The sequence below is a fragment of the Trichogramma pretiosum genome, unplaced genomic scaffold (genome assembly GCF_000599845.2).
Source record: "Trichogramma pretiosum strain Unisexual culture from Peru unplaced genomic scaffold, Tpre_2.0 scaffold124, whole genome shotgun sequence".
Lineage (NCBI taxonomy): Eukaryota > Metazoa > Arthropoda > Insecta > Hymenoptera > Trichogrammatidae > Trichogramma > Trichogramma pretiosum.
The window spans coordinates 1-27,301 of NW_019640803.1; the positions used below are offsets into that span (position 1 = coordinate 1).

The 27,301-nt window shown below is 37.5% G+C and overlaps 5 protein-coding genes across 6 annotated transcripts; 3 read left to right on the forward strand and 2 right to left on the reverse strand.

The window, feature by feature from the left end:
• Positions 1 to 3,206: 3,206 nt before the first annotated feature.
• Positions 3,207 to 4,011, forward strand: LOC111693777 (m7GpppN-mRNA hydrolase-like; the record flags this gene model as incomplete). The annotated part of the gene is made up of 1 exon (XM_023459429.1): positions 3,207 to 4,011. A coding segment is annotated over one exon (805 nt), but the record flags the coding sequence as incomplete, so codon positions are not given.
• A 1,288-nt stretch (positions 4,012 to 5,299) lies between these two features.
• Positions 5,300 to 8,084, forward strand: LOC106651962 (signal recognition particle subunit SRP72). The gene is made up of 8 exons (XM_014370677.2): positions 5,300 to 5,520; positions 5,608 to 5,725; positions 5,800 to 6,055; positions 6,131 to 6,607; positions 6,683 to 7,045; positions 7,129 to 7,433; positions 7,518 to 7,724; positions 7,818 to 8,084. The coding sequence occupies exons 1-8, from the start codon at positions 5,421 to 5,423 to the stop codon at positions 7,948 to 7,950; spliced, it is 1,959 nt and encodes a 652-aa protein (XP_014226163.1). The 5' UTR covers positions 5,300 to 5,420; the 3' UTR covers positions 7,951 to 8,084.
• LOC106651961 lies at positions 8,073 to 12,932 on the reverse strand. The gene is made up of 8 exons (XM_014370675.2): positions 12,248 to 12,932; positions 11,211 to 11,357; positions 10,993 to 11,129; positions 10,808 to 10,913; positions 9,528 to 10,722; positions 9,208 to 9,451; positions 8,867 to 9,103; positions 8,073 to 8,783 (listed from the first exon to the last, which is right to left on the reverse strand). Exons 1-8 carry the CDS (start codon positions 12,325 to 12,327, stop codon positions 8,716 to 8,718), a joined length of 2,214 nt encoding a protein of 737 aa, XP_014226161.1. The 5' UTR covers positions 12,328 to 12,932; the 3' UTR covers positions 8,073 to 8,715.
• A 376-nt stretch (positions 12,933 to 13,308) lies between these two features.
• LOC106651861 (nucleotide exchange factor SIL1) lies at positions 13,309 to 15,516 on the forward strand. Its single transcript, XM_014370547.2, has 4 exons — positions 13,309 to 13,692; positions 13,869 to 14,155; positions 14,230 to 14,489; positions 14,570 to 15,516. Exons 1-4 carry the CDS (start codon positions 13,569 to 13,571, stop codon positions 15,282 to 15,284), a joined length of 1,386 nt encoding a protein of 461 aa, XP_014226033.1. The 5' UTR covers positions 13,309 to 13,568; the 3' UTR covers positions 15,285 to 15,516.
• A 136-nt stretch (positions 15,517 to 15,652) lies between these two features.
• On the reverse strand, positions 15,653 to 25,134 carry LOC106651965 (zinc transporter ZIP13). 2 transcript variants are annotated; one of them, XM_014370680.2, is made up of 5 exons: positions 22,073 to 25,134; positions 18,147 to 18,260; positions 17,337 to 17,705; positions 16,931 to 17,260; positions 15,653 to 16,861 (listed from the first exon to the last, which is right to left on the reverse strand). In XM_014370680.2, the coding sequence occupies exons 1-5, from the start codon at positions 22,275 to 22,277 to the stop codon at positions 16,689 to 16,691; spliced, it is 1,191 nt and encodes a 396-aa protein (XP_014226166.1). In that variant the 5' UTR covers positions 22,278 to 25,134; the 3' UTR covers positions 15,653 to 16,688. The 2 variants fall into 2 exon arrangements, with proteins under 2 accessions (XP_014226166.1, XP_014226167.1); XM_014370681.2 differs by having other exon boundaries at positions 15,654 to 16,861; positions 17,337 to 17,702; positions 22,073 to 25,132.
• Positions 25,135 to 27,301: the final 2,167 nt, after the last annotated feature.

Genomic DNA, 27,301 nt, shown 5'->3' on the forward strand with positions numbered 1-27,301 from the left:
CGTTAACCTCGGAACTTCGGCACGAAGCCGAAGTTTTCGACTAAACACGAATATACACTTACTTCTAATGGATGCAGATATTATAGGCTACCCAAAGCGACAAAGCGAACTGCACCGCGGGGCGTATAGCAAATATGTGACTTAATGTGTCCTACTATAGGACGTATCGCGAAATAACTGCACGTAAATCAGGACATGTTATTATAAAAAAAATATACTATTATTTGTAAAAATAACAGTACAGTCGTGTTCCGGGAAGTCAAAATATTGAATATAAAACTTAACATTACCTACTTTATATTTGACTTTTATCTTCAATTTACAAAAATTGTGTGGGTACTTTTCCACTCAGAAGTACGATTTCGCACCGAAATTTCTTCCCATCAACTTCGTCGTTACTCATTGAATTTTCATATTTTTTGAGTAAGTGCAAATAAAAAAAGCGTTTGAGATATGCATATTAGAGATTTAAATGAATGATAATTCATATGATTTATCGTTGTTTTTATAAATTTTCATTGAAGAAACTACTGAAAATCGCAGGTGTCCCACTATACGACGGATTTTTGCATTGTCCCAGTATTGGGTGGTTTACCTTATGTTTTTGGGCTCATACAGCTCAATACAATTAACTAAATTTGGTTGAGCTGCTGTTCCTCAAGAGGGTTTCCAGTGAAGAGTGACTTTCATCGACTTGTAGTGCATTCGAGTATGCCGCTACACGGTGTACTATCTCGACGAGCACGGCTCAAATCAATCTGCCCGCTTGGGCGTACTCCTGCTGTTCTCGCCGAATTGCCACGACGCTTCCGACCCACGTGAGTGCATCTTCTTCGCTGCTACCTGAAACGCGCGACAATCATCTACACACGCACTCATACATGCCCGTTTCGACGCTTGGGCGACGCGACTTCGCTCGACCGAGCTGTGCCCTGTAACTCCGTTACAATAAAGAGACGCGCGCGAAAAGATGCGAAGACGAAGCCCAATTAGTCGCGAGGGTGGCCGGGATTCGTGGCCTGAAGGTGATGAGGGCAGAGTAGACATTCGATGGGGGTTGGACGCGTACCATTACTGTAAGGTAGCCCGTTAGGCTAAAAATAGACAAGTGTCTAGAAGCAGTATCACGCGAGGACTCCGAGTTCGAATGTTAGTAGTCGTATCATAGTACGCGCGTACTCGTTTTCTAAAGTTACGGACCCAAGTAAGATCGAAGAGGGGAAATAGCTTCACGAAAAGGGGTAAAAAAATCGCGAGGACGGAATAACCCAAAAATCAGTAGAGGGTCGAATAGCCGGTTCACGTAAAGTTAGAAGTTAACATTCCTTCCTTGAATGTTTTTCAAACGAACTCAATATTTTCACAAATGAATTTCTTAGACGTTCTTATATTACTTCCACACATAAACTAGCATATGTCGACAATGAATACTATAATAGAAATTGGTTTCAAATTACTTAGATAACTGCAAGTCATTCGAGAGTAAATTAATGAACTACATGACATATCATTGCACGTCATTAAATCGATGAAAGTGGAAAAAATTTCTAGAATTAAACTGAAACAAATATAGGTACATAGGTCTTTTAGCTATGATATTCTCCACAAAAATGCCTTTCACACGATGTCTACAATCTGCGCCGTCGAGCGCTTGACTTGGCACGCTCAAAGCGTCTCCCTCGTCCCTTTATGCGTGGATTAAAAATCTTCATGAGGCCTGGCACTAACCAGCGACCAATCCATATTCGCTCGGCGGAGGATCTGATGTCGCTGGGACCGCGGCCCCCTGGACAGCCAAAACCGTGCGACGGCGAGCGTGGAAAACTCGTCTATGATGGACGCCTAATCGCCCGCATCTCTTTCAAGTACTCACTGTAACGGGGAATCCGCCTCGATTTCTTCCTCCGGCTAGCTCTGAGGCGGCTCCTCAGTACACATTACCCTCGTCGCTTACTCGACGAGGTACACGTGTCTCGACTGTGACGCTGGCGTGTATGTGGGCTTGGCGAGTGACAGCTCGCCAAGTAGTTTTGGATGTTATGCGAGCAAAGTGAATCGGGCAACAGGAATGACTCTACTTTATTTAATGTGAAAATAATAGATAGTGACGGTTTATTGTAAAAGATAATAATTGGTTACACAAATTCGCGAATCTATTATAAGGCCGCACGCTCGCCAGAGAATACAATTTATTACCGTCTGTTCGTCGCTGGTGTGGTCTCGCTCGTCGATTAAGCTCACCGTCTCGCAAGTCTGGTGCGCAGGCCAGAAGCTTCGTCAAGGTACAATAGGGTTGAATTCGTACAGCGGACGCGGTCGCACAAGTATCGCGGATAGACAGGATCGTCGTCTACTCTATGCCTCGCGGAACTTGCCGACGCCACCACACGGAACAGCCCGATTCCCGACAACAGTACTTGCCGCGACGGCAGTCGTACTCGAAGTAATGATCTTCGCGCCAAGCCGAAATCCTTGGGTCGCGATACCAATCATCTCGTCCGCTCGTCGTATCTCGTACATACGACGAGCCGAATCGATGCGCGAATCGATGCGCGATACGTTCACGCTCGACTTAACGAGAAGGATCGATCCTTCCGTTACATCACTTATGAGACTTTCTTCCCCATCGCGCAATTCCCTCTCGTAATTTTTCAAATCTACTTATTCCGTTAAACTCAAATTCAAACCTTTTTTCTAATGCCTCACACACTCACTCTTTTTCTACAGTTTCTCCCGGTCTCTCTTCTTCTCTCTCTTCATCTCGTTCCCAGCAAAACATTTCTACATCCGCTTCTACATCTTCTGCCCCCCCCCCCCCCCCCCNCCCCCCCCCCCCCACCTTCAGTACATTTTCTCAACTCTCGCACCGATCTCAAGCCGCGCCCGCGTACCCGTAAAAATCTAAAAATAGGCTCCATAAATATTAATTGGTTTTCTCGCAATTTCAATCTCTTCGAGCAGAGGATTCTCTCTGATACATACGACATTATATCGGTGGTCGAGACCTTTTTAGAATCCTCAGACAACACGTCGCCGTATCATATCGCTGGCTACAACTTAGCTATGCAGCGATAATTATTCTATTGGAAAATTCACGTCTGTCAAAAAAACTTACACCTCCGTGGAAATGAATATCTTGAGCTATGATCATTCTTTTTAACCGCAAGTATCTAACTGACTTTATTAATTTTTTCTCTTTTTTGCAGGTTGTTTCTGTCAAATATCGTCAAAGAGAAGAAGACAAATATCGAAGTTGAAGACCACAAGTTGGCGATAATGTGCCAAGTTGAAAGAGCTTGGTGGGCTTTGAAGGATCATTATGATCCTTCAAACAAGTTCAAGAGACTGGGCATAAAAGAATTTATGCACCAGATCTCGCGACACCTCAAGTTCTTGAAAATTTGGCAAATCGCAAACTTGGCCGAGTTTTACTCGAAGTACAAGCGTCGAGTACCAACTTGCGGGGTCATGATTTTCGACGGTTCACTCTCTGACTTAGTCAATGAACTTAGGGAATTAAGAGGGAGTAAGAAAAACCACCATGGAAGAGATTCAAAATTATCTCTTCTCATGGTGCAGGATAGCTATTATGAAACGTGGAATTTTCCGAAAGGAAAAATCCACGTTTCAGAAACACCTTTAGAATGTGCTATCCGCGAATCTAAAGAAGAGGTCAATTTTGATCAAACAAATCTTTTGAAAGAAAATTTGTTTGTGGAGTATGGACACGGTGAAGAACTGTGTCGATTATTCATCGTGAATGATATTCCCAAACAAACAAATTTTCATTCAAACTGCCAAGGCGAGATAAAGGAAATCAAGTGGTTTCCCATAAATAGGTTGCCATATGCTTGTCACCCAATGGTGCAACCTATTATGGAAAAGCTCACCGACAACTTGAAGCCGAAACTCCCAGAAGCCGTGGCATGGAAGAACACCTGTGCCATGCCATGGCCAATGGATAGTTTCTGTGCTTCAGATGTTGGTAGCTCGTCTTGTGATGTTTTTTGATCGTGTGTCTTTGTTCTTCTCTCTTTATTCTCTCGGTTCATTGACCAAGTCAGGAAGTGGCCGTCGAAAATCATTCAACCTGGTCGTTCAGATATCTTCGAAGCTCTTCTCTTTGGTTGTCGCAGCATATCATCACTGATAGTAAACGAGCGCGCCCAGCTTCACCATCCCCGCCGCGAGACTGATAGAGACGATATCAAAAAATGAGTCGAACGAAGATACGAAGAAACGAAAGAAGGGACGAATGAAGGAACGAAGGAACGAAGTGAAATACCACGCTTACGTAGTTTTTGACTGTGCATGGCTATCTTCAGACATCATAGACAACGCTGCATTAACAAATGTCACACACCGTGTCCGGTAGTTGGATAAATCAGATTATGATGTTGGATGCACAGAGTGCTCAATCGTCATAAAATAGTTACATCTATACTTCAGCACTTTAAGGAAGTTGCTCTAAGAAAATGATTATGGACAGAATTTATTGAAATTTTAACCACATATTATTGAAGATGCTTTTATTAAGTGGGAAATTTCGGAAATCATTATTGTACATAAATTATATGATGAAAAATAAAAAAATTGAACTATAAAATTCGTTTATTTATCAATCTATCATACCTGACTTCCAAAAACAATACTCATGGGACAACCATGCATCTGTAACATTTATAACACTGTTATGACTATTTAGCCAAATATTTATAATTGATTAAATTGCTATTATTTCTTGCATTCATCTTCGCTTGTCAGGCGAGCATGAGTACAAGAGAGCTGGGTGAAGGAGGAAATAAATGCGTGCATCGTGTTTAGATTACACAAGACATTTTCTTTATTTAACTACTCTTACAATTAGTCGAGGAGGCTGCTGCTGCTACTGGTTTGGCTGCTGGCGGCGATGCTGGCTGGCTGCTTGGTTGGCTGTTGCGAGTGGCGAAGAAAATCCTCTTTTATTTTTCATTTGAAAAGAGAAAAAAAGTTGTAGGCCTCATTTATGGAAACAACATTTATTTGTAGAATTATTATTATTACTTTAGTCGGTAGTTGGTTAATTAATTGTTTACTTTTTCTTGTGATCCAATTATATCTTATTTTTTTTAATCGATATTTTATCTGCATGAATCCACTATCGATCTTTACATTGGCAAATTTTTTCCTCTCAAAATTTAATATTGCATTTAATATTGCACGGGCCGTTTGAATGTCCCCGCCTTGGCAACTTTTCGCTTGCGGACGCGCTGCGACGATGTATGGCGACAGTCACAATTTCAAAGCGAACACCGATCGCGCTTTGCCGTATTTTGATTACACCTTACTTTACACGTTTAACATAGCAGACTTCGCATGTATAGATTGTCATGTGCAGTTCTGCATAGCGTTAAAAAACCAAGTGAAACAAATCGTTAACGATGGCTTCGAAAGAAAACAATCTTTCCAGCCTCTATGCCGAGCTCTATAAGCAAGGGCAAAATCAAGAATATGAGAGGGCGTTGAAAACTGCCAACAGAAGTGAGTGTTGTTGATTGTTGTCAAAAAAAATCTGGACTTTTAACAGCTGTTGTTATGATGCTCATTGAAATTTGTTCTTTATTCCAGTTCTATCTTTGTCTCAAGAAGATGAGTCGGCCCTTCACTGTAAAGTCGTTAGTTTTATACAATTATCAAAATTCAATGATGCTTTACAAATCATTAATAAGTATCCTAAACTTTTACCGTAAGTTGATTGCAATAAAGTTCCTACTTTTTGCACTGACAGCTGTATTAATAATTAAATCAATTACATTCTAGAAAATTGGAATTTGAGAAAGCGTACTGTCTTTATCGTTTAAATCAAGTATCAGAAGCTTACAAAATAATTGAAAACATACAAAATCCTTCATTGAAAATAAAGGAACTGAAAGCTCAGATACTTTATCGATTGGAAATGTATGAAGATTGCTTTGCAATGTATCGTGAGATCATAAAAAATTCCAATGATGAATATGAAGATGAAAGAGAAACTAATCTTGCAGCTGTTTGTGTTCACTTGGCAATGTCAGATTCTGTAAGTGACCATAATTCATAACTAAAATTTTTGCTTGATATATGTTGACGTTTCTTTTATTGTTTTGATATTTAGAATATTGATACTCCAGTATTAAGAGAAGATACCTATGAATTAATGTACAATTCTGCGTGTCAAATCATTGGATCAATTAATGGTGACAAAACAAACTTGAATAAAGCTGAGAAAAAGCTTCGTACTGCTGAAAAAATATGCAAAGATTCTTTGGAAGATGATGGAGCAACTGAGGAAGAAATAGAGGATGAACTTGCTATTATTAGAGTACAGCTTGGTTACTGTTTGCAACTTCAAGGAAGAGAAAAAGAAGCTCAAGCCTTATATATTGCTGCTTTGAAAAAACGTCCAGATGATATATCTCTGGTGGCTGTAGCAAGTAACAATGTTGTGACCCTCAATAAAGATCAAAATGTATTTGACAGTAAAAAGAGAATGAAAAGTGCAACTCAAGATGGTTTAGAACATAAATTAACTTCTAAGCAAAGAAAAAGTATTGCTTACAATCAATGTGTTCTTGCCTATTATACCAATCAGGTTTGTAATTCATTAAATAACAATTTTTTTATATTTTTATTCATATTCATAAGTTAATGTTTAATGTGTTAATAGGGAGAGCAATGCCAATCATTGTGTAAAAACCTTATTAAAGAATATCCAGATATGCTTATCAATGGTGTGACAGTACAAGCTGTTCAGTTAGCAAGAGAGGGCAAGTCTAAAGAAGCGGTGAAATTATTAGACCAATATGCTAAAGGAGAAAATTATTTGCCCATTAAATTGGCGTGTGTTCAACTTCTGTTGGGTAATGAAGAAAAAGAAGATGCTATTAAAGTATTGGAAGGTTTGAATGAAACAGAAAAATCATTACCTGGAATAGTAAGCACGTTAGTCACATTACACATGGCTAATAATGATAGGGCTAAAGCTTCAGCTGTTCTTAAAAATGCTGTTAACTATTATAAGAAAAATAAGGTAAATATTTTGTCACAATAAAAACTTAATTGACAAATGTATTCCATATTTAGTATTACTGATCAATTATTAACTAAATTCAGGAAAGCACTGGTAGTTTGGGGAAACTATGGCGACAAGCGGCAGATTTCCATTTAAGAGGAGGAGAAGTTACTGTAGCTGCTGCAAGTTTAGAAGAACTTTTAGCTGCTAATCCATCCGACACAAAAACTTTGGCCCAGTTAATTGCTGCTTATGCGCAATTTAATCCAACAAAAGCACAAGCACTGTCTAAGAGGTTGCCTTCGATAAGTGACTTAACAGAATTAGCAGATGTTGATGCCTTGGAAAGTAGCAATTGGATCATTGGTATGAAAGTGGTCAAAAAGAAAGTGGAACCATCACCAGGGTAAAGAATTTTATTTTTTAATTAAGTACTATATATGTGAAATCTAAGTTGGTTAATTAATTTTTGTAAATTTTTAAATCACAGAAAACCTGAAGCATTAGATAAGAAGAAGAAGAAAAGAAAGCGTAAGACCAAGCTGCCTAAAAACTATGACCCTAATGTTGCTCCTGATCCTGAAAGATGGTTACCAAGGCATGAAAGAAGTGGCTTCAGAAAGAAACGAGATAGAAGAAATCGCGATGCTGCTATGAAGGGCACACAAGGAGCTGCCACAGGAGCTAGTGATCAATTGTACGCAAAACTTATCTATTTATAACCAAATCATTGTAAAATTATTTTTAAAATCTTTTAATGTTTCTAAAAATTTTAATAATATTCTTTCAGTGATATAACTAAAATGTCTACGTCGAAACCATCACCGAATCCTCGACAAACTCCAACAGTAGAAACATCTGGTCCAAGGCAACAACAAAGAAAGGTTCAGCAAAAAAAGAAAAAGAAAGGAGGAAAATGGTGATAGATTTTATTACACATACAACCATTAATTTTCGGTATGAATGCAGTTTTGTTGATGCAACAAAAATTGGTAAAATCTCAATTTTTTCATTTAATGATGTAAGAAAATAAAAGTCATTATTATCGTTGAAAAAATAGTTTTTTACTTATTTTAATCATTAAATATACACGATATATCAACATTAGATATAGGTAACATTTTTTAGAAGTAATGATGTTCATGACTAGTTCTTATGCCATTTTATAATCCCATTGATTTGATAGAACAATGCAGTTTTAAATATAAAAATACGACAGAAAATTCTCGAAAATAGTCCATTCAAGATTTTTACTAACAATAAATCTTCATTCATTATTCATATAAAAATTAAAAGTTTTCGATTATACATTCTTCACAACGTTATTTTTTAACAAATAACTGATCAGTTAAATTATTATTCAATATGAAGAATATAATTATTCTTACATTATTAACAGTAATTTTTCGTAGTCACACCGATAAATGGAAATTTTTATCTCTTTACTATTGTTTATATATTTGTAAAGTTGAATTTACCATAGAGTATTGAATTTTAGAACATCTAGTTGAATGTAGCCTATTTTTTAACAGCACTAACTCGGACAAAAGTACAATTATACTTTAAAATTTATAAATAAAGGAACGATACTTTATACAAAATCAAAAACAGTTTTATATGTTTTCGAATCTTGGCAACTAAAGGCACTTGCGTATTTACTTAAAAATATGTACAAATTAATGGAAAATCTAAGATTTTTGAGGAACAATGCCTTCCCATATTTCTTCCCTTTGTTTATTGGCGAGCCTCTTTTTTTCTGCGAATAAAAATCATTATTAATTTTTGACCAATAATTAAAAGAAAAAGATGAGATTTAAAATATGAGTTCTCCAACTATACCTTTTGCTTCGCGTAGGACTATTTTCTCTTGCTCTCGTTCTTGCCTTGCAGTTGCTAAAGTGACGCCAAGCGACTTAGTAACTAAACGCCTCGCAAGTGCAGCACATGTTTGAGGACGATCTCTGTAAGGTTGTAGAAACTCCGAAGTTCTTCGAGCTTTTGCTTTGCTTAGAGCTGTAGCTTCAGATAATGGTCTAGTTTTGACAAAAGGATGTTCTGAAGCTAAAACTTCAGCAGCTGAAAATTTATAAAAATATGAATGGAGCAATTCAACAAAACTTATTCTATTCCTCAAGAAACATTTTTAACAAATTAATTTATCGATTAAAATAATAAATTACCTATTTTGGCGCTGCCAAAAACTCCTAGACAATGTGTATCATCAACCCATTTCAATTCAAATCCTCTACTTTTAAAGGAACTAAATATTGCAGCTAAATCCTGAGATTTAAGATCAGCCGGAAAGTTATAAATTTCAACTACATGACCAAATTCATCATTTGATATTTCAATTGGGGCCTTTTTAGTGCTTTTGCTTGTGCTCTTTGCATGTTCAATTACAACTTCTCCAACTGAAGCAGTGATCTAAAAATATACAGAGTAGTCGTGTTAATAAATGTTTATAAACCTTACTTTACATGAATATTTTTTACAAACTTACTTCATCCATAAGAGAAGGATCAAGACATTCTCCATCATCGTCGAACAGGGTATCCCAATCACATTCGTCTCGGTTGAGTGTTTTTTGTTCACTTGTACTTTTACTTTTATCTGATTCAATTTTCTTCTTTTTTTCTGGTGGCTTTGATTCGGATGTTGGGGATATTGAATCTTTTTTACTTACTTTCTGTGTTTGTTTTTCTAATTTTTTAGGTTCAGATATTTTGAGTGTATCAACTGAATTCTGTTTTTCAACAGACGCAACAACTTTTTCTTTTTTTTTCTCAACTCTTTCAGATTCTGATATTTTGAGTACTACAGTTTTATTTTGCACATTTTTACTGCTTTTTTCAAAGGAAACATTTTTTTCTTGTTTATCTGAAGCAACAGTAGGTAGTTCAGTAATTCCTGACATTTCAACATCTGTTCTAGAACTATCTAACTTTTCTTTAGAATTCATCACATTTTGTTCAGAATCTTTCAATATTTTTTCATTTGCAGCACAACTAGTAGTAATTTGTTCTGAAACAGTAGAATTTTGTACAGAGTCTTTTATAACTTCTACATTGTCTGTAAAACTATTGGTACTTTCTTCTGATTCAAGCAGGTTTTTTTCTATATCTTTCTTAACTTTTACTTTCGCAGGGCAATCATTTGGACTCTGTTCTGATTCAATCACGCTTCTTTCAGTATTTTTTACATCTACAACTTTTACATCTGCAGTACAATTATCTGCACTTTCTTCTGGTTCAATCTTGTTTCGTTCAGGAATTTCGACCACCTTGACTTCATTAGTACACACATCCATGCAATTTTTTGATAATAGAATATATTCAAATGCATCATTGGTAAAAGAGTCTGCTTTTCTCTGGTATTTTCTTTCATCAGATTCTGATTCTTTGGTAGATTCACTCATAAGTGGTTTTTCAATTAAATTATTTACAATTACACTATTATCACTCTGTACTCTGTCGTTCGTTTTTTCATCTGAACTCTTGCCACTTCTGACGGATGTCTTTTTACTTGCTTGCCGTTTAGTTGTCACATTGTGTCCTTCCGACGTATTCTCGGGCGTATTCTCGGTTGTATTCTCGGTCGTATTCTCGGTTGCAATGGGAGGATCTTCGTTTTCTCCACCACTTCGCCTATGCTTGGGAACATAGACTGCCCTGTCTGGTCGTTTTTGGCGATTCTTTCTGTAAGCAAATATCATATTTATTTAATGTTAATTCTTCATGATGTGAGTAACACGGTGCTCTAAAAATTGTTAATATTATTTACTCTCGACTAGTACTGGCAGAATTTGTATCAGTCGATCGAGTTTCAGGAGGCGACGATTCAGTCTGAGAACGCCTGGCGGCAGGTGGTCGATAAAGAGCTACTGGAGCTAAAAATTTTTCATTTGTCAATACAACAAATCTCCACCACAGGAATAAAATAAAGTTAGAATATAAAACGAGTCTTACCTGGTCGAGATCGACGAGAATTATGTTCTGGCGAGGCGTTCGGGGTGGTGCTTGGATTTTTCTTTCCCATTTTGTTCAATGATTTCCAATTGAAACAATCTCCAGTTGTAGACGTATTTTCATCGACTTTTGGAGTGCTGTAAATCAAATACGACATTAGAAAATGGAGAATTATAACGTTGATGAATATTTTTTTAGCTTTTTTTAATCATATGTACCCAATAAAATCGCACTTGAAACAGACAACGAGTCGTCGCGAACGACCTTGACCAACTGAAAATGTCTGTAAATCGCTAAATTGTTCTTGCACTAATTGATGCACGAGAAATCTTCTGTAATTATTTACGGGCGGAAAAACAAGTACTCTGAAAAATGAACCAGATTTTTTTATTTTTCGAGCTTCACATACTCACACACGCAGCATTGTCATTTTATTCAAATGAACTACATTTTCAATTGTAACGAATTAAATGTTTAGATGTTTTTAAAAGCCCGACTGATGCTTTTACGTAATGAATGAATAATGGGATGAAACTGCATGTGCCGGCTACTTTCGTTAATAGCCCTCTAATCCGTTTTACTTCTTACACAATCAATACGATTTCTTGCTTTTTTTTTCTCTCTCTCTTTCATTAGAGTAGAGCTTTGTTTATTGATTATTCGAACTGAATGATTTGTTTAATTAATACTACATAGTGATCTCGTTTTTTTGCGTAAAAAGTAAATTTTATTCAATTATTTTTGATAGTAATTAGAATTTAAAATTTACATTTTTTGAAAAAAAAAATTTTTTTTACGTCTTCACATTGAATATCCATTCAATTTTAGTTTCATAAATGTTATTTTAGTAAAAAAGTCTGTAATTACAGTTGAGTTAAAACAGCAGAGAAATATCAACTGTGCCATGGTCATAGCGATGTTATTAATAGCGTTGAAAAATATCAAAGAAATAAGGAACGCTCCGAAAAAGTCTTGGTATCTCTGTAAAAATAGGTATTCGGAGTCGAGTGACCGATCATTTCAGGAATGATGTTTATAAAAACAAACGTTTAGTTTGAGGTTAAGTACGCAACAATAAACACAATGATGATTAAATAGATACGGGTGAAATTATAGATAATACATTCAATAACGTAATAGTTGATAATATTGCTGACAAAATGAGATTTGGTAGCAAATATCGATATTATTAAGAAAATGGAGTAAACACATGCTGGCGAATGTTTACTAATAATCGGAGCAATGATTTACTCACCTTTTAGTTTGGTCGTTTTTTCGGAAATAACCTATGTCGTATTCCGCGTCTTCAATGAACAAATTATCGTTCAAGTTCATTTGTAACAATTTAACGACAACCAATAAAATTAGCTGCCCACACTTAACTTATAAACACTCGTAGAGATGTTCAGATTATTGTCAACTGTCAGTTAACCCTCTTCGAATCTTCAGTTTTAATTAAAACGTTCAGTCTCGCCGATGAAACAAGGAAGAACTCGATTATTCACACCATCAAGACATCGGCGTCATAACAAACACGTACGACATGTGCTCTCATCTCAACAGCCGAGGTTAGACTGATGATGGTTAATTAGACAACGGCACGCTTGTCAGTGGACTCTCCGTTGTCTAAATTCATGCGCAGTAAATACCAAAATCTGAAGGGTCGAGAATTTCGGTGTATTTGATGTAAACATAATACTTAATCACGGTGCACTCACGCTAGTCGCCGAGCTTGTCTTTATTTTTTTTTATATAAGGTCAATGCGCACATGACATATGTCACAGAGAGACTTTCACTTGCTACTTTATGAAATTTTGTTTACCGTTGCATGCGTACTCGATCACTGCGCATAAACGTGGTTCGATCCATCAGGTTTGAGATAATTGCGTCATTAGGACGTAATACTCCAATTATTATGTGTACACAATACAGTGTATACACATGAGTTATGTTTACCATGCAAAATAGCCAAACAATAGTTAGTGACGTTTCGAACGTCATATTCCTGAATTACAACATGAAGGCCGAGGACCAGTGTGTAAAATTGATAATCATGTCGCTTTTTAGAGTTTAAACGGCGGGCAGATTTAAAAAAGGAAATTATCATTTAAAAATAAGCAGTATATTCAGCGAAATTAATAGATTAAGGACGAATGCTTGACTTTCAAAAGTGATTATGTATGAAAAATAAAATGATACAAGAAGGAAAAAATTTGCGCAAACGGCGCAACATAAAAGCACGTGTCGAATAAATTCGCCAACATTGCGCACGCATAAATGTCGATGCACCGTGTTCTATATGGCTTTTTTTGGTTGTACGCAAATTGTCAATGAGCGCGCCGCACAGAAAAATGTAAATTCGTGCACAGTAACGCCACTAGAAAACATAAGCCGCGTATACGTATGGCGGGCGTGTATAGGTGAAACTCATAGAATTACAAGATCATGCTCTTACGCAGGAGGATCGTTTCGATACTCGTTCATTCCAAAGTTCACGGCCTACTCGACAGGTTGTAGTAGAGGACATTCTTTTTTTCTTTTAAATTTGGTTATAGCCTTCCATAAGCTAGCAATCATGTCTCGTCTGATCATTTTTGTGGGACTCGTTTTAATTTTTGGAGTAGTTATCGCTACCAATGAATCAAAAATTAATAGCAGTTCCTTTGTGGCAACCGAAGAGTGGCAAGTGGTCGAAAAAGGTGATGATTTATTGATGTTATTATTATTATTTTTCGTTTTATTATTACTATTTTTTTACACATTTGAGTATTCTAATTTTTGAAAATAAAAACTGTCTTCACACAAAATGTATAACTGATTTTTGCTGTCCATTTAAAACTTTACATTATTTAAAAATAAATAATGATTTTTTTAGGAAAACCCATTCCTCAAGGACTTCATGTAAGACACAATTTTCAAACTGGTATTACTGAAGCTAAATTGTTGGATAAAAATGAAGAAAAAGATACTAAAGTTAGTTCAGATTCGTTACCAACAAGTTCATTAACATTGCATCCCCAAAAATCTATAAAAAATGATGATAGCATAGCAACAAAAAAGAAACTATATGGGAAGCATATGATATCAAAGGATGATCTACGAAAAATGATAGAAAAATTTCAATCACATGAAGATGAAGGAAATGATGTACCTTTATCAGAAGTATTTATTTAAACAATTATCTGATTGCTCATTATTCAAATCATTTTATTAATAATTTATCTTGTACATTTTAGAAAATGGAAAGAAAACAAGAAGCCGAAGAACAGGCATCAAAAATGTATTCAAATTTAATGGAAGGAAAAACTGTAATGAAGACCGTTACTAATTCTGAAGCTTTTGAAATTTTATTTGAAAGATTTGAGCCTTATGGGAAGCTTATGTCTTCAGGAAATCTTGATCCAAATAATATTGACGATGTTGTGAATATTTTAGCTAATATTGAATACTTGGTACATCAAATTGACTATGCCCAAATTTTTTCTGATATGAATGGGTAAGAATCCTGTAAAAAAAAATTCCATCAGCCAATATAATTTTTTTGGCAAAAAATTTTCAATTGTAAATCTTTTTCAGAATGGCAAGAATAGTTTTACCATCGTTAAATGCAACTTATTATAGAATTCAGCATGAAGCATTAAGACTACTAGGTGCTGCTGTACAAAATAATCCTAAAGTACAGTTAAAAGCCTTAGAAAATGATTTGGTTCAAAAACTACTCCATATGTTAGTAGTAACGAATGATAATATGACAAAACAAGTACGTATTATGTTTACTCTTGGAGCTCTACTAAGAAATTGTCCAGCTGCTCAAAAGACTCTCATTTCTAATGGTGGGCTGCAAATGTTCGGTAAAATTTTGATGGATCGTAATTTCGTAATTCAAACAAGGATCCTCAATTTAATAAATGACTTGGCAATTGAAAGAATTAATTTGGAAAAAATTGAAGATCAAAAAGAAAGAATTTCACTAATCAAAGATTACGAAACAACAAATTTTGAGAAAGAAATTGTCAATCAAAAATACTGTCAAAATTTAGTGAGTTTAATGATAAAAGTTCCCGAAATGTACAATGATGCTAATCTTGAAGATTTATGTGAAGTTGTTTATAATAGCATGATTGTCCTCAGTTATGCATGTAAAAATGAATATGTGCAAAGAAAACAAGAGCTACTTCATAAAGTCCATGCATTATACGATATGTTCAGTTTGCCTGAAGGATATAACGGTCCAGAATTGTTGATAGAAGTACTAAAAATGCTTGTAACATTGAAGCATGATGAGTTGTAAGAATAATCAGCACTGTCTGTTGTTATGTACATACTAGAAAGTATAATCTGTGGAATATGTTACATTTCACATGATTTACTGCTAGTCCAATTGACTGAGCATAACTGAGCATCTGAAAGTTTTGAAGTGCAAATAATGTTAAGGTAATTACAAATGTCAAAATAAACGTAATTTGAACGACAAATAACACTGGTAACATACTGATGCAATAATAAATTTATATTTTTTTACATCTCTAATTTTTCCTTTAACTTTCCAATTCTCTTAAATGTTTACACCAACAAAAAGAAGAATTCGAATAAATTACTGAATAAATGAATTAGAGGTAAATAATAAAAAGAAAAATAATGATAAATAATATTTATTTACAAAAGAAAGTAGATACGTTTGAGGCTATTTAAAAAATCTTTCAAACTGGAAAAAAATTTGAAACCTTGTCTTCTATAAATTAAGTACAAGGGTTAACTTATGAATACAGAGCCTTATACTTTACTTTTGTTAAAAAATATATATTGAATTCTATTTAGTATTTATTTAACAAACAATATATATATACAAACTTATACATATATCGAGCTTTATGAAAATCATTAAAATAATAAAGAACTAGTATGTATCTCTTCAAATCATCACTAACAGTTTCCTCTTCCTGTAGGAACCATTCACAATAAGCTAATTTTTTAGGCACAGGGCTTATACATTAAACCCAGAGTCTTATATACAATGATTTTCGAAACTTCAATTAACAAATTCCAGTTTCATTTTCATTTCCAAGTTCACGACGATCTCTATAAAATATTCTATTTAACATTAGTAGTATGAAAAATTGAAAAAATATAAAGTTTTTTTTTTGATGGTACATCATTGAGAGAGTAACAATATTTGTAAAATTATAGATTTTCGAGTCACCATGAGAACATCATCATGCCTTTGTGCAATATATGTAGAAGTATGATAAATCTAGTATTCAAAAATATAGTTCAATCGTGATTTTCCGGATAAAAAAATCAACGCAGAATGTTAAGAGACTTTAGATATTTGGTAAATAAAGCTTGACTTTCAATTCTAGAAAACAGTTCTTGTGCTTCGTAAAATTGTTAGAGCGCACATATCGTATACACGCGATCTAGAAATTTATTTCTATAGAAGCAGATTATACCCGAGAGAGTGTAATTTATCAAAAAGAAAACTAGGAGCATGATTTTAAAATCATTCGATAACGAGATAAAAAAGATTGCAAGGGTAAAAAAATAGTTACAAATGTATATATTACAAAATATTTTCTAGCTCTGCTCATCAACAAAAATATTCGCTCTTTCTTCCCCCGTTTCAACGAATTCATTTCGCGACGTTTTAATCGTTCAGACGATATATTCCACTACAATAACAATCATTAAATCTCGATTAATCAAACAGCATCGTTAAGGACGCCATTACAACAATGCCCACGAACAGGGCGCTCATCTGCTTCAACGACTCCTTCGGGCTCTTTTCTTGCACCAGCTCCGGCAAGATGGACACCAGTCCGATGTGCAGGAAGCCCCCCGCCGTAAAAGGAAGTATCCAATTTGTAGAGTCTGCGGCAAAAGAAGACGATAAATAATAATTTCATCGAGATCGACGACACGAGATCGATCTGCACTTACGAAAAGCATTGCCGGAGACGACGGCGAAGAGGGCGCCGCCGACGCCGCCGGTCGCCGTCAGCAACTGGGCCCTGGTCGCGTCCCACCGGCTGAAGCCGCTCCTGAGCAGTATGGCGAAGTCGCCGATCTCGTGCGGTATCTCGTGCACGAGTATGGCGAAGGTCGTGAGGACGCCGAGCCTGAACGAGACCAGGAAGCCGCCGCCCACCGCCACGCCGTGCGTGAAATTGTCCACGAAGTTGGCCAAGAGATTCAGGTAGCCGGCTATGTCCTTTGGCCTCTCCTGCTCCTGCTGCTGGGGCTTTGGGTCCGATACTTGTTGTCGTTCGCCTGCAACGATCGAGTCAAGAGTTAAAAAAACACGTCGATGATCGTAAATTTCGTACAAGATCAACGAGACAATTACGGGTATTCTCAGCTACGGATCTTTCCGTCACGACGTGCCCGTTGCAATTTCCGTTGCTTTTCCCAACTCCGTTCGATAAATTTTTCAGTCCGTTCGTGCGTTGATCGGAGTGTCGTTTCTTCAAGCCCGCGATCTCGTCCGTGCGCTCGTCTTCTATCGGCTGCTCCTCGTTGCTGTTGTTGTTTTCGGAACTCTTGTTGTCGTCGTCAATGCGTCGTTGCTGCTCCGTGTTGTCGATTGTTACATTGTCATGGGCGCCGATCTCGCTGTCGGTTTTCGAGTGATTGAACAGTTTCTCGGCGACGACGAACAGGAAGAATCCAACGAGCACCCAGAGGCCGATGAACATGGAGGCGTGCTCGCCTTCTGCTGGAACGACGGTTAAGAGAGGAAAATAATAATTATTATACGCTTTGACTACAATTTTAAAGCGAGCATTTTTAATTGCGACATAAAAGCTTGTCTATTATTGGTTACGAACATATCGCGCGCGGAGCATTTTAAATATATATGTCACGCTCGTGTGTTGGGTAGTGCCACAGTCCGTATAAGTAACTGCACGCAGACAGGCGGATTATGCGAAGTTTATTGATCTTGTTACGATCGTTATTCAACAAACGGAGAAAAAAGTTCGAAACATTTAAGAGGACAGAAGATCTTTTCATTGAGCTCTACTTGATTGAAGCTGTATGTTAGAGATACCAAAAAGTACTGAGATTGGGCGACAAATATTTAATTCGAAAGGAGGAACATTAAATTTATCGAGTGGAAAATTAATTTTGGATCATAAAAAATATTTCATTTACGCACCTTTCTTGGCCGCCGCTTGTATTTCCCAAGCTTCCGGTAGCAGATGAAGGAAAACATCACCCAAAAGTCCACCGACCGCAAAGCTCAGAAGAATCTTCAAAGTTTTTGCACTGTCTGTAAAACACAATCGTATTTTTTCATCAATTACCATCCATTGAATGAACACATTTTTTACGTATTTCGAACGTAAATATATTTGAATCTAATACTAGTTCGAGACATTTTTCATAGCTCGCATACTGAAAATACTATGAACTAATGGACCTTGATCTGTTTGCAATCTTGCAGAAATTACTCTCGATACTCTCGAACGAAACATTCTACAACGTTAAAATTGCCCCGCAGCTAAATTGAAAAAAAACATAACTCGATGGTTCGAAATCAGAGACTGAGACCTCCTTCGGCGCCACAGAAACTCATATGCACGGGGGTTTTATGTTTATATAAAATTTCACATTTCATTGTTATTCGAACGTTGCATCTGTTGCATAACCGAACAATGTACGAATTTTTGTTTACAGTTGCAAAACGCCAAGATGTCAGTGAGTGTGTGTATACCGATGCTTATTCATCGAAAATTTAAAAATGAAATCGAAGATAAGATAGCTTGTCACGTTCAATGCAAAATTGAGATTCAACACTCTGTTAATTTACTCTAGTCGTTGACTCGTTAATCTAAAAGTTGATAAAGTATTGAAATTCCGACAATGGATATGGTAATCATTTGAACATGTTTCAATGAGATGTTACGTAAATTTATCGATTGAACATTTACTCTCACATTCTCTTATATATTTAGCCATAATTATTTCCTCAACATAGAAAATAAAAAGTTGGGATTTCCAATTTTTTCCATAAAATCCAAGAGCGAAGTGTTACAGTAAATTATTGCAAGCGCTGACGAAACCGCCGCGAACAAGCTCGATACGAGAGCATCACGTGTGCGCCGCGAAGCATCCCATATATACGAGCGCGCGTATAAAACCAAGCATCTCGCTCGCCTGTACGCATTAGAGCAGTTTGCGCGTATTTTATTGTGCATTTTAAAAGCTAGTCGAAAGGCTGCACATCGCCGCTGCATACAGAGCGCAAAACACACACGAGGTTACGAATGATCATCAATATGCATGAGCTTGCAACAGCGACGCTCAACTATACACACACGCGGAGCTCGGAAGCCATTGTACTTGTGCAAAAAAAAAAAATTGTAGCGAGTAAAAATATAAACAATAAAAATTCTTCACCCGTAGGCTTTTGATGAATTTTAATTTGCAACCATTAGTTTTTTTTTGTTATCTGCGCTTTGATTCTTTGTGGCTTTTGTAGCGTATACCGTACTGCGCTCGGTATGAGTTTTCGTCTGGCAGGAAATTCGCAGCGACATTGCTTGATAAATAGCCGATAAATATAGGGAAATTCTGACGCATGAATTAAAAAAGATGGACGTTTTTAGCCTGAAAACTATAAACGCTCGATATCGTGCGAATGATTACCATTTCGTTTCGCTAATAATAACATGAAAAATTTTGAAAACAGCAATTACTCGAAAATAGATTTGAAAAGTGCCACTCGCTGATGATTCATATTTTATTTTACGACAAAGAAAAGCATGCTTCGCGAGCGCTTTAAAATATTTCAATTTTTTTTGTCCGTCAAAAACAATGGAGGCATCGTTATTATTTATTTTACATAGTTTCCGTTAGTCATTTAACGTCATCGCGCTTGATTGTCTGAACAATCATAGATAATGCGCGCGAGTCAGTGTGCATACTGCAACGCGTGCGAGCGAGAGAGCACGACGAGATGCAGACGCGCTCGAAACGTCCGTGTTATAGTATGCAGTGTCTGTGTGCCACACTCGATTAGCCGCAGATGCTGCGCTAAGCGAGCGCAACATTATGAATGAATTTCTTGAAGGATATACGGCAAAATGAATTTTTAAATTCGATTTTTCATCCCCGAACTTTTATCGATTACAGGAACAAATTAGTTTCGTTATTAGTACTTATTAATTGTGCGACAATTACGTAAATGTTTCATCGAGCTTTCTCTTTCCAAGCGAAAAAGAGAAAGCCCATTGATCTCGGTCTTCGGTTGAAAAGATGCTCCTCGCGCAGCATCCCACACGTGCAGTATGCACGCCGCAAGGATAAAAATGAAAGTTCATGTAAACATTGCGAGTTTTTTAAACTGCATGAAATAAAACACGCTGTTACATGGGAATTAATTTTTTGGCATAATTTACGTACTTCCTCGTATCTAACGAATCGTCAAAGAAAAGAACGAGCTTATCTCGTACTTCGTAATCGAATTGAAGGATTAATTATTACGATTTGATTTTATTAATTGCACCCAGATTGAAGTTAATAATTTTTATTGCTTTCTTCGGTTAATTTCTTTTTTAAATATCCTATTGAGCGTGTCATAAACTACAATTTCCCTGAAATCACTCATATGTTGCATTTTGAGATTTCATTTGTTTACGAAATGATTCACAATATACGTTAACGAGAGATTATATTCAAATGAATCACAACTTAGAAAAGTACTCGACAAATTTTGAATAATATTTCGTATTTTTATATCATTGTTCTTTGCAGCAGTGGTTCATTGCTATATAAACAGCTCTCCACATGATATGTTAAACTATCGCTTCTATTATCAGTTTGATTTTATGACACTTTCTATTACGTCCTGTAAAAAAAAGTAATAATAATAAACTGTATCACCAAAACAATAAGGATGATATTCGATATAAGGCCATACTATTGTTTCAAGCTATTGTCTTTCTCGATCTTCATAGTAATTGCAACAAAATCAAAGAAACCTTATACCTATATATAACTATTTGAAAGAAAAATCTGATTTGTTTTTAGTTTAAAACATGAATGGACTCGGTAAATAATGAGAACAGGTGGAGTCCCAGTTATATAATAATAAATACAACGCAAACATGTACAGAGGCATGGCTGTAGGTCAATGAACCGTGTCGAGTTTTTTAATGTTTCGCGCCTTGTCACATTTATTTGCTTGTAAACACGGTATATTAAAAAAAAGTGGAATATCAAAAAAAAAAAAAAAAAAACGACTGCATGTATAAGACAATGTTGTCAAACTGTTGATAAGTCTCGAGTTACATTTCATTGATTGTTTGAACACGTTCTCTTTATCGCGATTTAAGTCCACAATTATTGGTTTACCATCGATTGATAATGCAATTTGTACATCTTGCATCCAGTACACCGTTTAAATATATCATCTTTAAAAAAAATGTTGAAAGTTTAATCGTTCATTTACTCGTCGCGAGTGATATACATTTTTACAGTGTCAGATCGGAGTGAAAAAAAAAAAAATAATACTCGCGGTTTACCGCGTGCTACAACCGCGATGTCGTTCGATCGCTGTCGAAATTACGATTAAGTGACCCTATTTGATGGCGATAGGTATAGTGACAGGGCTACGTCATTATTATTTTTTTTTATCAAACTTGCTTGTAAATCTAAATACGCGAAGCATTTCGAGCATGGAATTGAAAATATTTTACAATTATCGAGTCGAATGCCGATTTTTGTAAAATCGGTAAGGCTAATCAATAATTTGATAATTAATAATTAATATTGATTGAAAGTTTATCACTTAGACGGTAATCTTTGTTAAATTAATTGAAAAACTAATGTCGATATCGGATCGACAATAAAAACCACGTGAAAATCAATCATGATCAATAATCTTGTTGTTTTTTCAATTCCACTTCTTCTGATTATTACACAGAAAAACTGCACAGTACTCGAATCAAGTGCATCTTTCTCTGTGCTACGGTCAACGCGACATTTAAATTATAATCCCCGCAGATGCGAGCGCGCGATAAGCCGGAGCAGTTAAAAATATAATGATACATAAAAATGTGTACGACGAATTGGGCTCACCTCCAGTCCTGAGATCGGCGGCCTCGTCGATCGGTATGACGAGGAGCGGAAAGACGCCCGACAGGCCGACCATGACGCTGCCCATGATGGAGAAGAGCCAGGGCCGGTACTCGAAGTAGTCCCAGGCCGACCAGGCGTCGTTGTAGTCCAGCAGCAGGCCGGACCTCGTGCAGTTGTCCGACAGACACTCGCTTACCAGCTCCATATTTTCTAGTTTTGTTTTTTTTTTTTTTTACTTTCTCTAACAGATATTCCGGGGAATCCTCGTGGATATCGCGCACACGATTCTTCGATTTCTCTCTCTATCTCTGTCAATTTCGAGCTGGCACTATATCGACGTGCAGCAGCTCGCAGGGCATGTGCTGTGTGTGTGTGTACGTCACTAAACAGGTGTAAGTAGAGTGTCGAGCATCGGTTCTTTGTTTTTGTCTTTTATATTATATTGTTATATACTATATACGAGCGACTATGAAGAGGCCGCAAATTTATATATATATATATATAAAATGAAAAAAATGCGAGTGTGCAAGCGCGCACACGGGCGGCCGATTAATAAAGCGGGCAGCGGCGGCAATCGCCGTTGTCACCGTCGTCGTCGTCGCCGCGCACGCAGTTTATAACAATCACGCACGGAGACACTTCACTTTTTCAGCGGGCCGCTTATCGATTCCGCGCGAGGTTTATTTCTCGCCAGAAAGAGAGAGAGAGAGAGAAAAAAATTCTTTAGCTTATCGTCGATAGAGATCAAGCCAATAGCCGTCCGAAGAGAGCCGTGTACTGTGTCTCGATTCTCTTTACAGACTTTTTTTTTGTATTTTTATTCTGCACACAGCAAAAATAAAAAAATTACCGTACTTTATCTTTTTGATTTGCGTTATTGTCTCTCTCTCTATGAATTGCTGTCGGTGCACGTCGTTGCAGCTGCACCGTGTGTCGATCAGCTGTTGATAAGACTAGGACGTGTGTGCGATAGGGCCGCTCGCTGTATCAAGCCTGTTGCTTCAAAAATACCGTGCCCGATCTGTCACGGAATTTTTTTCCTCAAATTTCTTGGTCGCACCAAAAATATCGGAGCGAGCACCGTATTACGGAGCGGAGCGATAGCAGATATCTCCAAAGGACGTTACTCTCGTTCGATGGTATGCGTTTAGGTTAAGCGTACTCGTCGTACGATGCAGCACCCAAGTATAATCTGTGTCTCTTCTATATATAATTCAAGGGGGGAGATCTCGTCTTTAGATACCGATATATCTCTTCCTCTCTGCGTGTAAGGTTGACGACGTAACGCGTACAGACGCAAAACGACGACGACGACTACGTTCCTTGGGCACTCTAAATACGACGACCGGACGACGGTGTTGCGAGGTGTGACGATGACGCGCACTACCGACTAGCCTGCACTGAGGACTGAGCACGGGGCGCGCACACACACACTCACACGCGGAGGAGAGACGAAGAAGAAGAAGAGGAGGTCTCGGGGGCGCCTTCGCGCGACGCGATAATCTAGTGCCGATGCGCTATGCCGCTACACGACGCGAGAGAGAAGAAGAGACTTCTCTCCTCGCCGCACGATTAATAATGCCCAAGCCACAATGGTATGGCATGTATAACACGGGTGTGTATATTATAATATACGAGAGAGGACGAGAGCAAGAGAGACGATCGAGCTGGTCTCTCGTTATTTCATCTCGTCCGGGGGTCGAATTAGAAGCAGCAGCAGCGGTGCCGTCGTTGTATTGTTACGTAGACAGCGGCACGAGATATCCCACCCGCGCAGACACGCTTCTTCTTCTTCTTCTTCTTTCTTCGTCGACGTCGTCGTTGTCTTTTTTCTTCCTTCTCTTCGCTTAGCTTAGCCTATATCTGCACAGAGGAATTAAAGAGCTGCAGTGACGACTGTTGAGCGCGACGATGCAGACGACACTGGGATGAAAACACGAGCTGCCACGGCACCACCACAACAACGATAACACAGCATTCGCGCAGCGATCCTTTAATATTTTGACTCCGTTTCGCACTACTACGGGCGCTTGGCACACTGTGTTATAGTACTGCTGCTGTGCGAGAGCCTCGCGCGCGCACCACTGCGTAAATGAAACAAAAAAGAAACGCAGAGTCTCGCGCGAGAACAAAACACACGAGGCAGTGACAAGTGTCGACAATCTCTGCAATACCGCACCAAAGCTTCCAAAGTTATCTCGACGAGCGATTATTGCGGCTTTGTTGTCGACTGCTGCTGGATGACGATTGTATTATATAGTATACCGCGAGAAAACTGCTGCGTTGGGGTTATACGCAGGCGGTATATATGTATCTTATGCTCTATCGTGGCGATTCACGAGGAGCCTTATCGCACTGGGCCACCGTTTTCTGTTAAGAGATTATATACACGAGTCATACACTCGACAGAAATCGCGCGCCTCGCACCGAACGATTAAATTGTTATATTATTGTTCACTGGACTTGTCCTTCTATCTCTCTCTCTTTCTTCGCGCGAATATCAGAGGCCGCCGCAGTATTGTCTAGATACTATACACACTCGAAGAAGCACAACTGCTCGTGCGGAGCACGAGTAGCAGCAGCTTATAACAGCACCGGCCGACGACACTCGACTAGCGAATGCCTCGAATAAGCACCAGAACGAGGGGTTGCTTGGATGACAGTTGCTCCGAAGAATGAAATTTTACTCCGTGCACTCGTACAGCCTCGTAGGGATGCGAATTGCGTTGCAAATGCAGTTCGTCCAATAATAATAAACTCGAGTATTATATGCACTTCTAGATCGATCGAGTGCCTATGTAGCAGCCAACGATGTCGCAACGTTTTTCTCTCGACTATCACCGCTTGCGATATACTTCTATGTATATAAGCTACTACTATATGAAAAACTCGCCGAGTTATTTTATAATAATTTATATTTTATATACACTTTGAGAAGCGAGCGCGCGAGAGATGCGTTGCTCGTCGAGGCACTCGCAAGACTATATAGCAAACGTTATACAGATCTCGTACGATCTATCGACATTCGACGACGACGACGACTACTACGACGTCCAAGTCGACAGAGACTCGTGTTCTCTCTCTATGCTTGCTTGCTTGCTTGCTGCTGCTGCTGCTGCTGTGCAACAAACACACACACATACTTGCATGCATACATCGACTCGCACTTAAACGTATATCATACGCGAGCGAGAGGCAGGAAAAAGAAAATGCGCAGAGAGTGACTAGGCGATCGCGAGTATATATATAGATATACACACCCTACGTGTATAAATATATAAATACATCTATACGCCAACTGCTTACTGCGACTCCGAAATCTTCGTGTGTGTGTGTGTGTGTGTGTGTGCGAGTATGTACCGTGTGTATAAATATATCTGTATACATATATGAGTCGCACGCGCGCGCGCGCAGCTTGCCTCGCGCGACTTGTTTGTTACATTTTGTATACATGTGCCTGCGACAAAGAGAGTCATGCAAAGACAATGCCCGACCCAGCGTGTGTTATTTGCGGTGTTTAAACTCCGAGAGAAAGAGAACCGCGCGTACAATATACACACGCACACACGTGAACTCGATAAACGACGACCACGACGATGCACCAGTCGGACTCGCGCTGATCAATTATATAATTGACGACGATGATTCGGATTTTGCGGGTCAACAAGCTCGATCGTAGTGCGTGATACGTGTACAAATTTTCATCCATTAATAAGCCGTTTATAATAGAAAATACACGAGCGTTGAGACTCTTTTTTTCGTATTATTCGTGGTTTTTTAACAAAGCAGCAAAAGCAGACACGAGCGCATGCCATTATACATGTATAGATGCACACATATGGCTCTCGCTGTAGTCGCAGGCTCGCGAGAATCAACTTGCGAAACTACACACGCGCAATGTGCTTCCCTTTCTTTTTAGATGCTCATGCCCTATATATACTTGCTGTACCGTCTGCAAACGCGTGGATACTTCGCAGCATAGCTGCAATACGAGTTATGCGCGCGCGCAAAGATGCAAGCTCCGAATTCGCATTTAACAATACTGTGTATTGGTATAAGCCGCGAAAAAACTCGAACGTTGATGTTTAAAATCAAGCAATATATGTTTTCTGTCTAATTTCTAATATATTTGATCGCGATTATAAATAAATCGTTTCGGGGTAAACCAATTTTACGTGAAATTAAGAGAGAAACCCGAAAGATTCGGGAAAAGTAATGGGTGAATGTATACGCGGATTTACGGTAAGATCCCTGAGAAAATTTATCGGGCCTGGATAAATGTTACTTACTAATTTGTCTACTAAAAATGCCATTGAGATTTTGGATAGCTGCATAATAAGAACAAATGATTTGGTACGATCAACAATGAAACCAGCAAAAAGTTAATTTCGACTCATCATTGACGATTAAGATCGATCATAATCGGTAGCAGATTATGAATAGCAGCGGCAAATTTTGGAATAAATATTAACATTTTTTATAAAATGTAAACTTTACAAAAATTTATTGACCGATAGTAGAGAGAGTTTCTTTTTGGAAGTATACGTAGTTTTAAAATATATTATAAACAATTTTTCGCAAAAATCGTTGCCAAGTTAGAATTTTAAACTGGTTCAAATTTGTATGGGCAAAGTATAAACAGATAAATCGGTAATTTAATTGTAAACAATGTGATTATAAACGATTTAGACATATTTCCTTGACTTACCGGTCATGTTTACAGTAAAAATAAATTAGTTTGAATGTTGTCTTTGCCAATGAATTATAATATAAAAAGATCAATTTTACTCGTTCAATTTCTTTGACTCTAAATGGAAGAATCTACAAAAAAGAAAGAATCTCTAAATAGAAGAACCTATCGTTAAAATCGATCACCAAAATGCATAAAAGTGAAAAGAAATCCGAGGAAATTATCTCAAATGACAATTTATGTAAAAATGACGTTATTGTTTCAGACAATAAAAAAAACATTTGTGACATTTGTCAGGAGGCATTTACACAAGAATCAAGTTTGATAACACACCGATACACAATTCACAATGTAGAAAAAAATTATGCATGCAACAAATGTGAGCAGAAATTTGAGTTCCGAAGTCATTTGAGTAGACATCAAATATTAGTACACAAAAGTCGCAATAATTTTGCATGTGACAGATGCGAAAAGAAATTTGTAAAAAAATTAAGTTTGTCTACGCACCAAAAATTGGTACACAAAGATCTTGAAGATTT

What these genes read in the sequence shown, in the direction of transcription:
- LOC106651962 (XM_014370677.2), top strand. Translation starts at nt 5,421, where the DNA reads ATGGCTTCGAAAGAAAACAATCTTTCCAGCCTCTATGCCGAGCTCTAT. An exon ending in GTTGAAAACTGCCAACAGAA is followed by an intron (nt 5,521 to 5,607) that starts GTGAGTGTTGTT and finishes TCTTTATTCCAG; the next exon opens with TTCTATCTTTGTCTCAAGAA. An exon ending in ACAGGAGCTAGTGATCAATT is followed by an intron (nt 7,725 to 7,817) that starts GTACGCAAAACT and finishes ATATTCTTTCAG; the next exon opens with TGATATAACTAAAATGTCTA.
- LOC106651961 (XM_014370675.2), bottom strand. Translation starts at nt 12,327, where the DNA reads ATGAACTTGAACGATAATTTGTTCATTGAAGACGCGGAATACGACATA. An exon ending in TCTGCCAGTACTAGTCGAGA is followed by an intron (nt 10,723 to 10,807) that starts GTAAATAATATT and finishes ATTTGCTTACAG; the next exon opens with AAAGAATCGCCAAAAACGAC. An exon ending in TTTTGGCAGCGCCAAAATAG is followed by an intron (nt 9,104 to 9,207) that starts GTAATTTATTAT and finishes ATAAATTTTCAG; the next exon opens with CTGCTGAAGTTTTAGCTTCA.
- LOC106651861 (XM_014370547.2), top strand. Translation starts at nt 13,569, where the DNA reads ATGTCTCGTCTGATCATTTTTGTGGGACTCGTTTTAATTTTTGGAGTA. An exon ending in GTGGCAAGTGGTCGAAAAAG is followed by an intron (nt 13,693 to 13,868) that starts GTGATGATTTAT and finishes TGATTTTTTTAG; the next exon opens with GAAAACCCATTCCTCAAGGA. An exon ending in ATGATGTACCTTTATCAGAA is followed by an intron (nt 14,156 to 14,229) that starts GTATTTATTTAA and finishes TGTACATTTTAG; the next exon opens with AAAATGGAAAGAAAACAAGA.
- LOC106651965 (XM_014370680.2), bottom strand. Translation starts at nt 22,277, where the DNA reads ATGGAGCTGGTAAGCGAGTGTCTGTCGGACAACTGCACGAGGTCCGGC. An exon ending in CGCCGATCTCAGGACTGGAG is followed by an intron (nt 18,261 to 22,072) that starts GTGAGCCCAATT and finishes TGTGTTTTACAG; the next exon opens with ACAGTGCAAAAACTTTGAAG. An exon ending in CGTCTCCGGCAATGCTTTTC is followed by an intron (nt 16,862 to 16,930) that starts GTAAGTGCAGAT and finishes CTTTTGCCGCAG; the next exon opens with ACTCTACAAATTGGATACTT.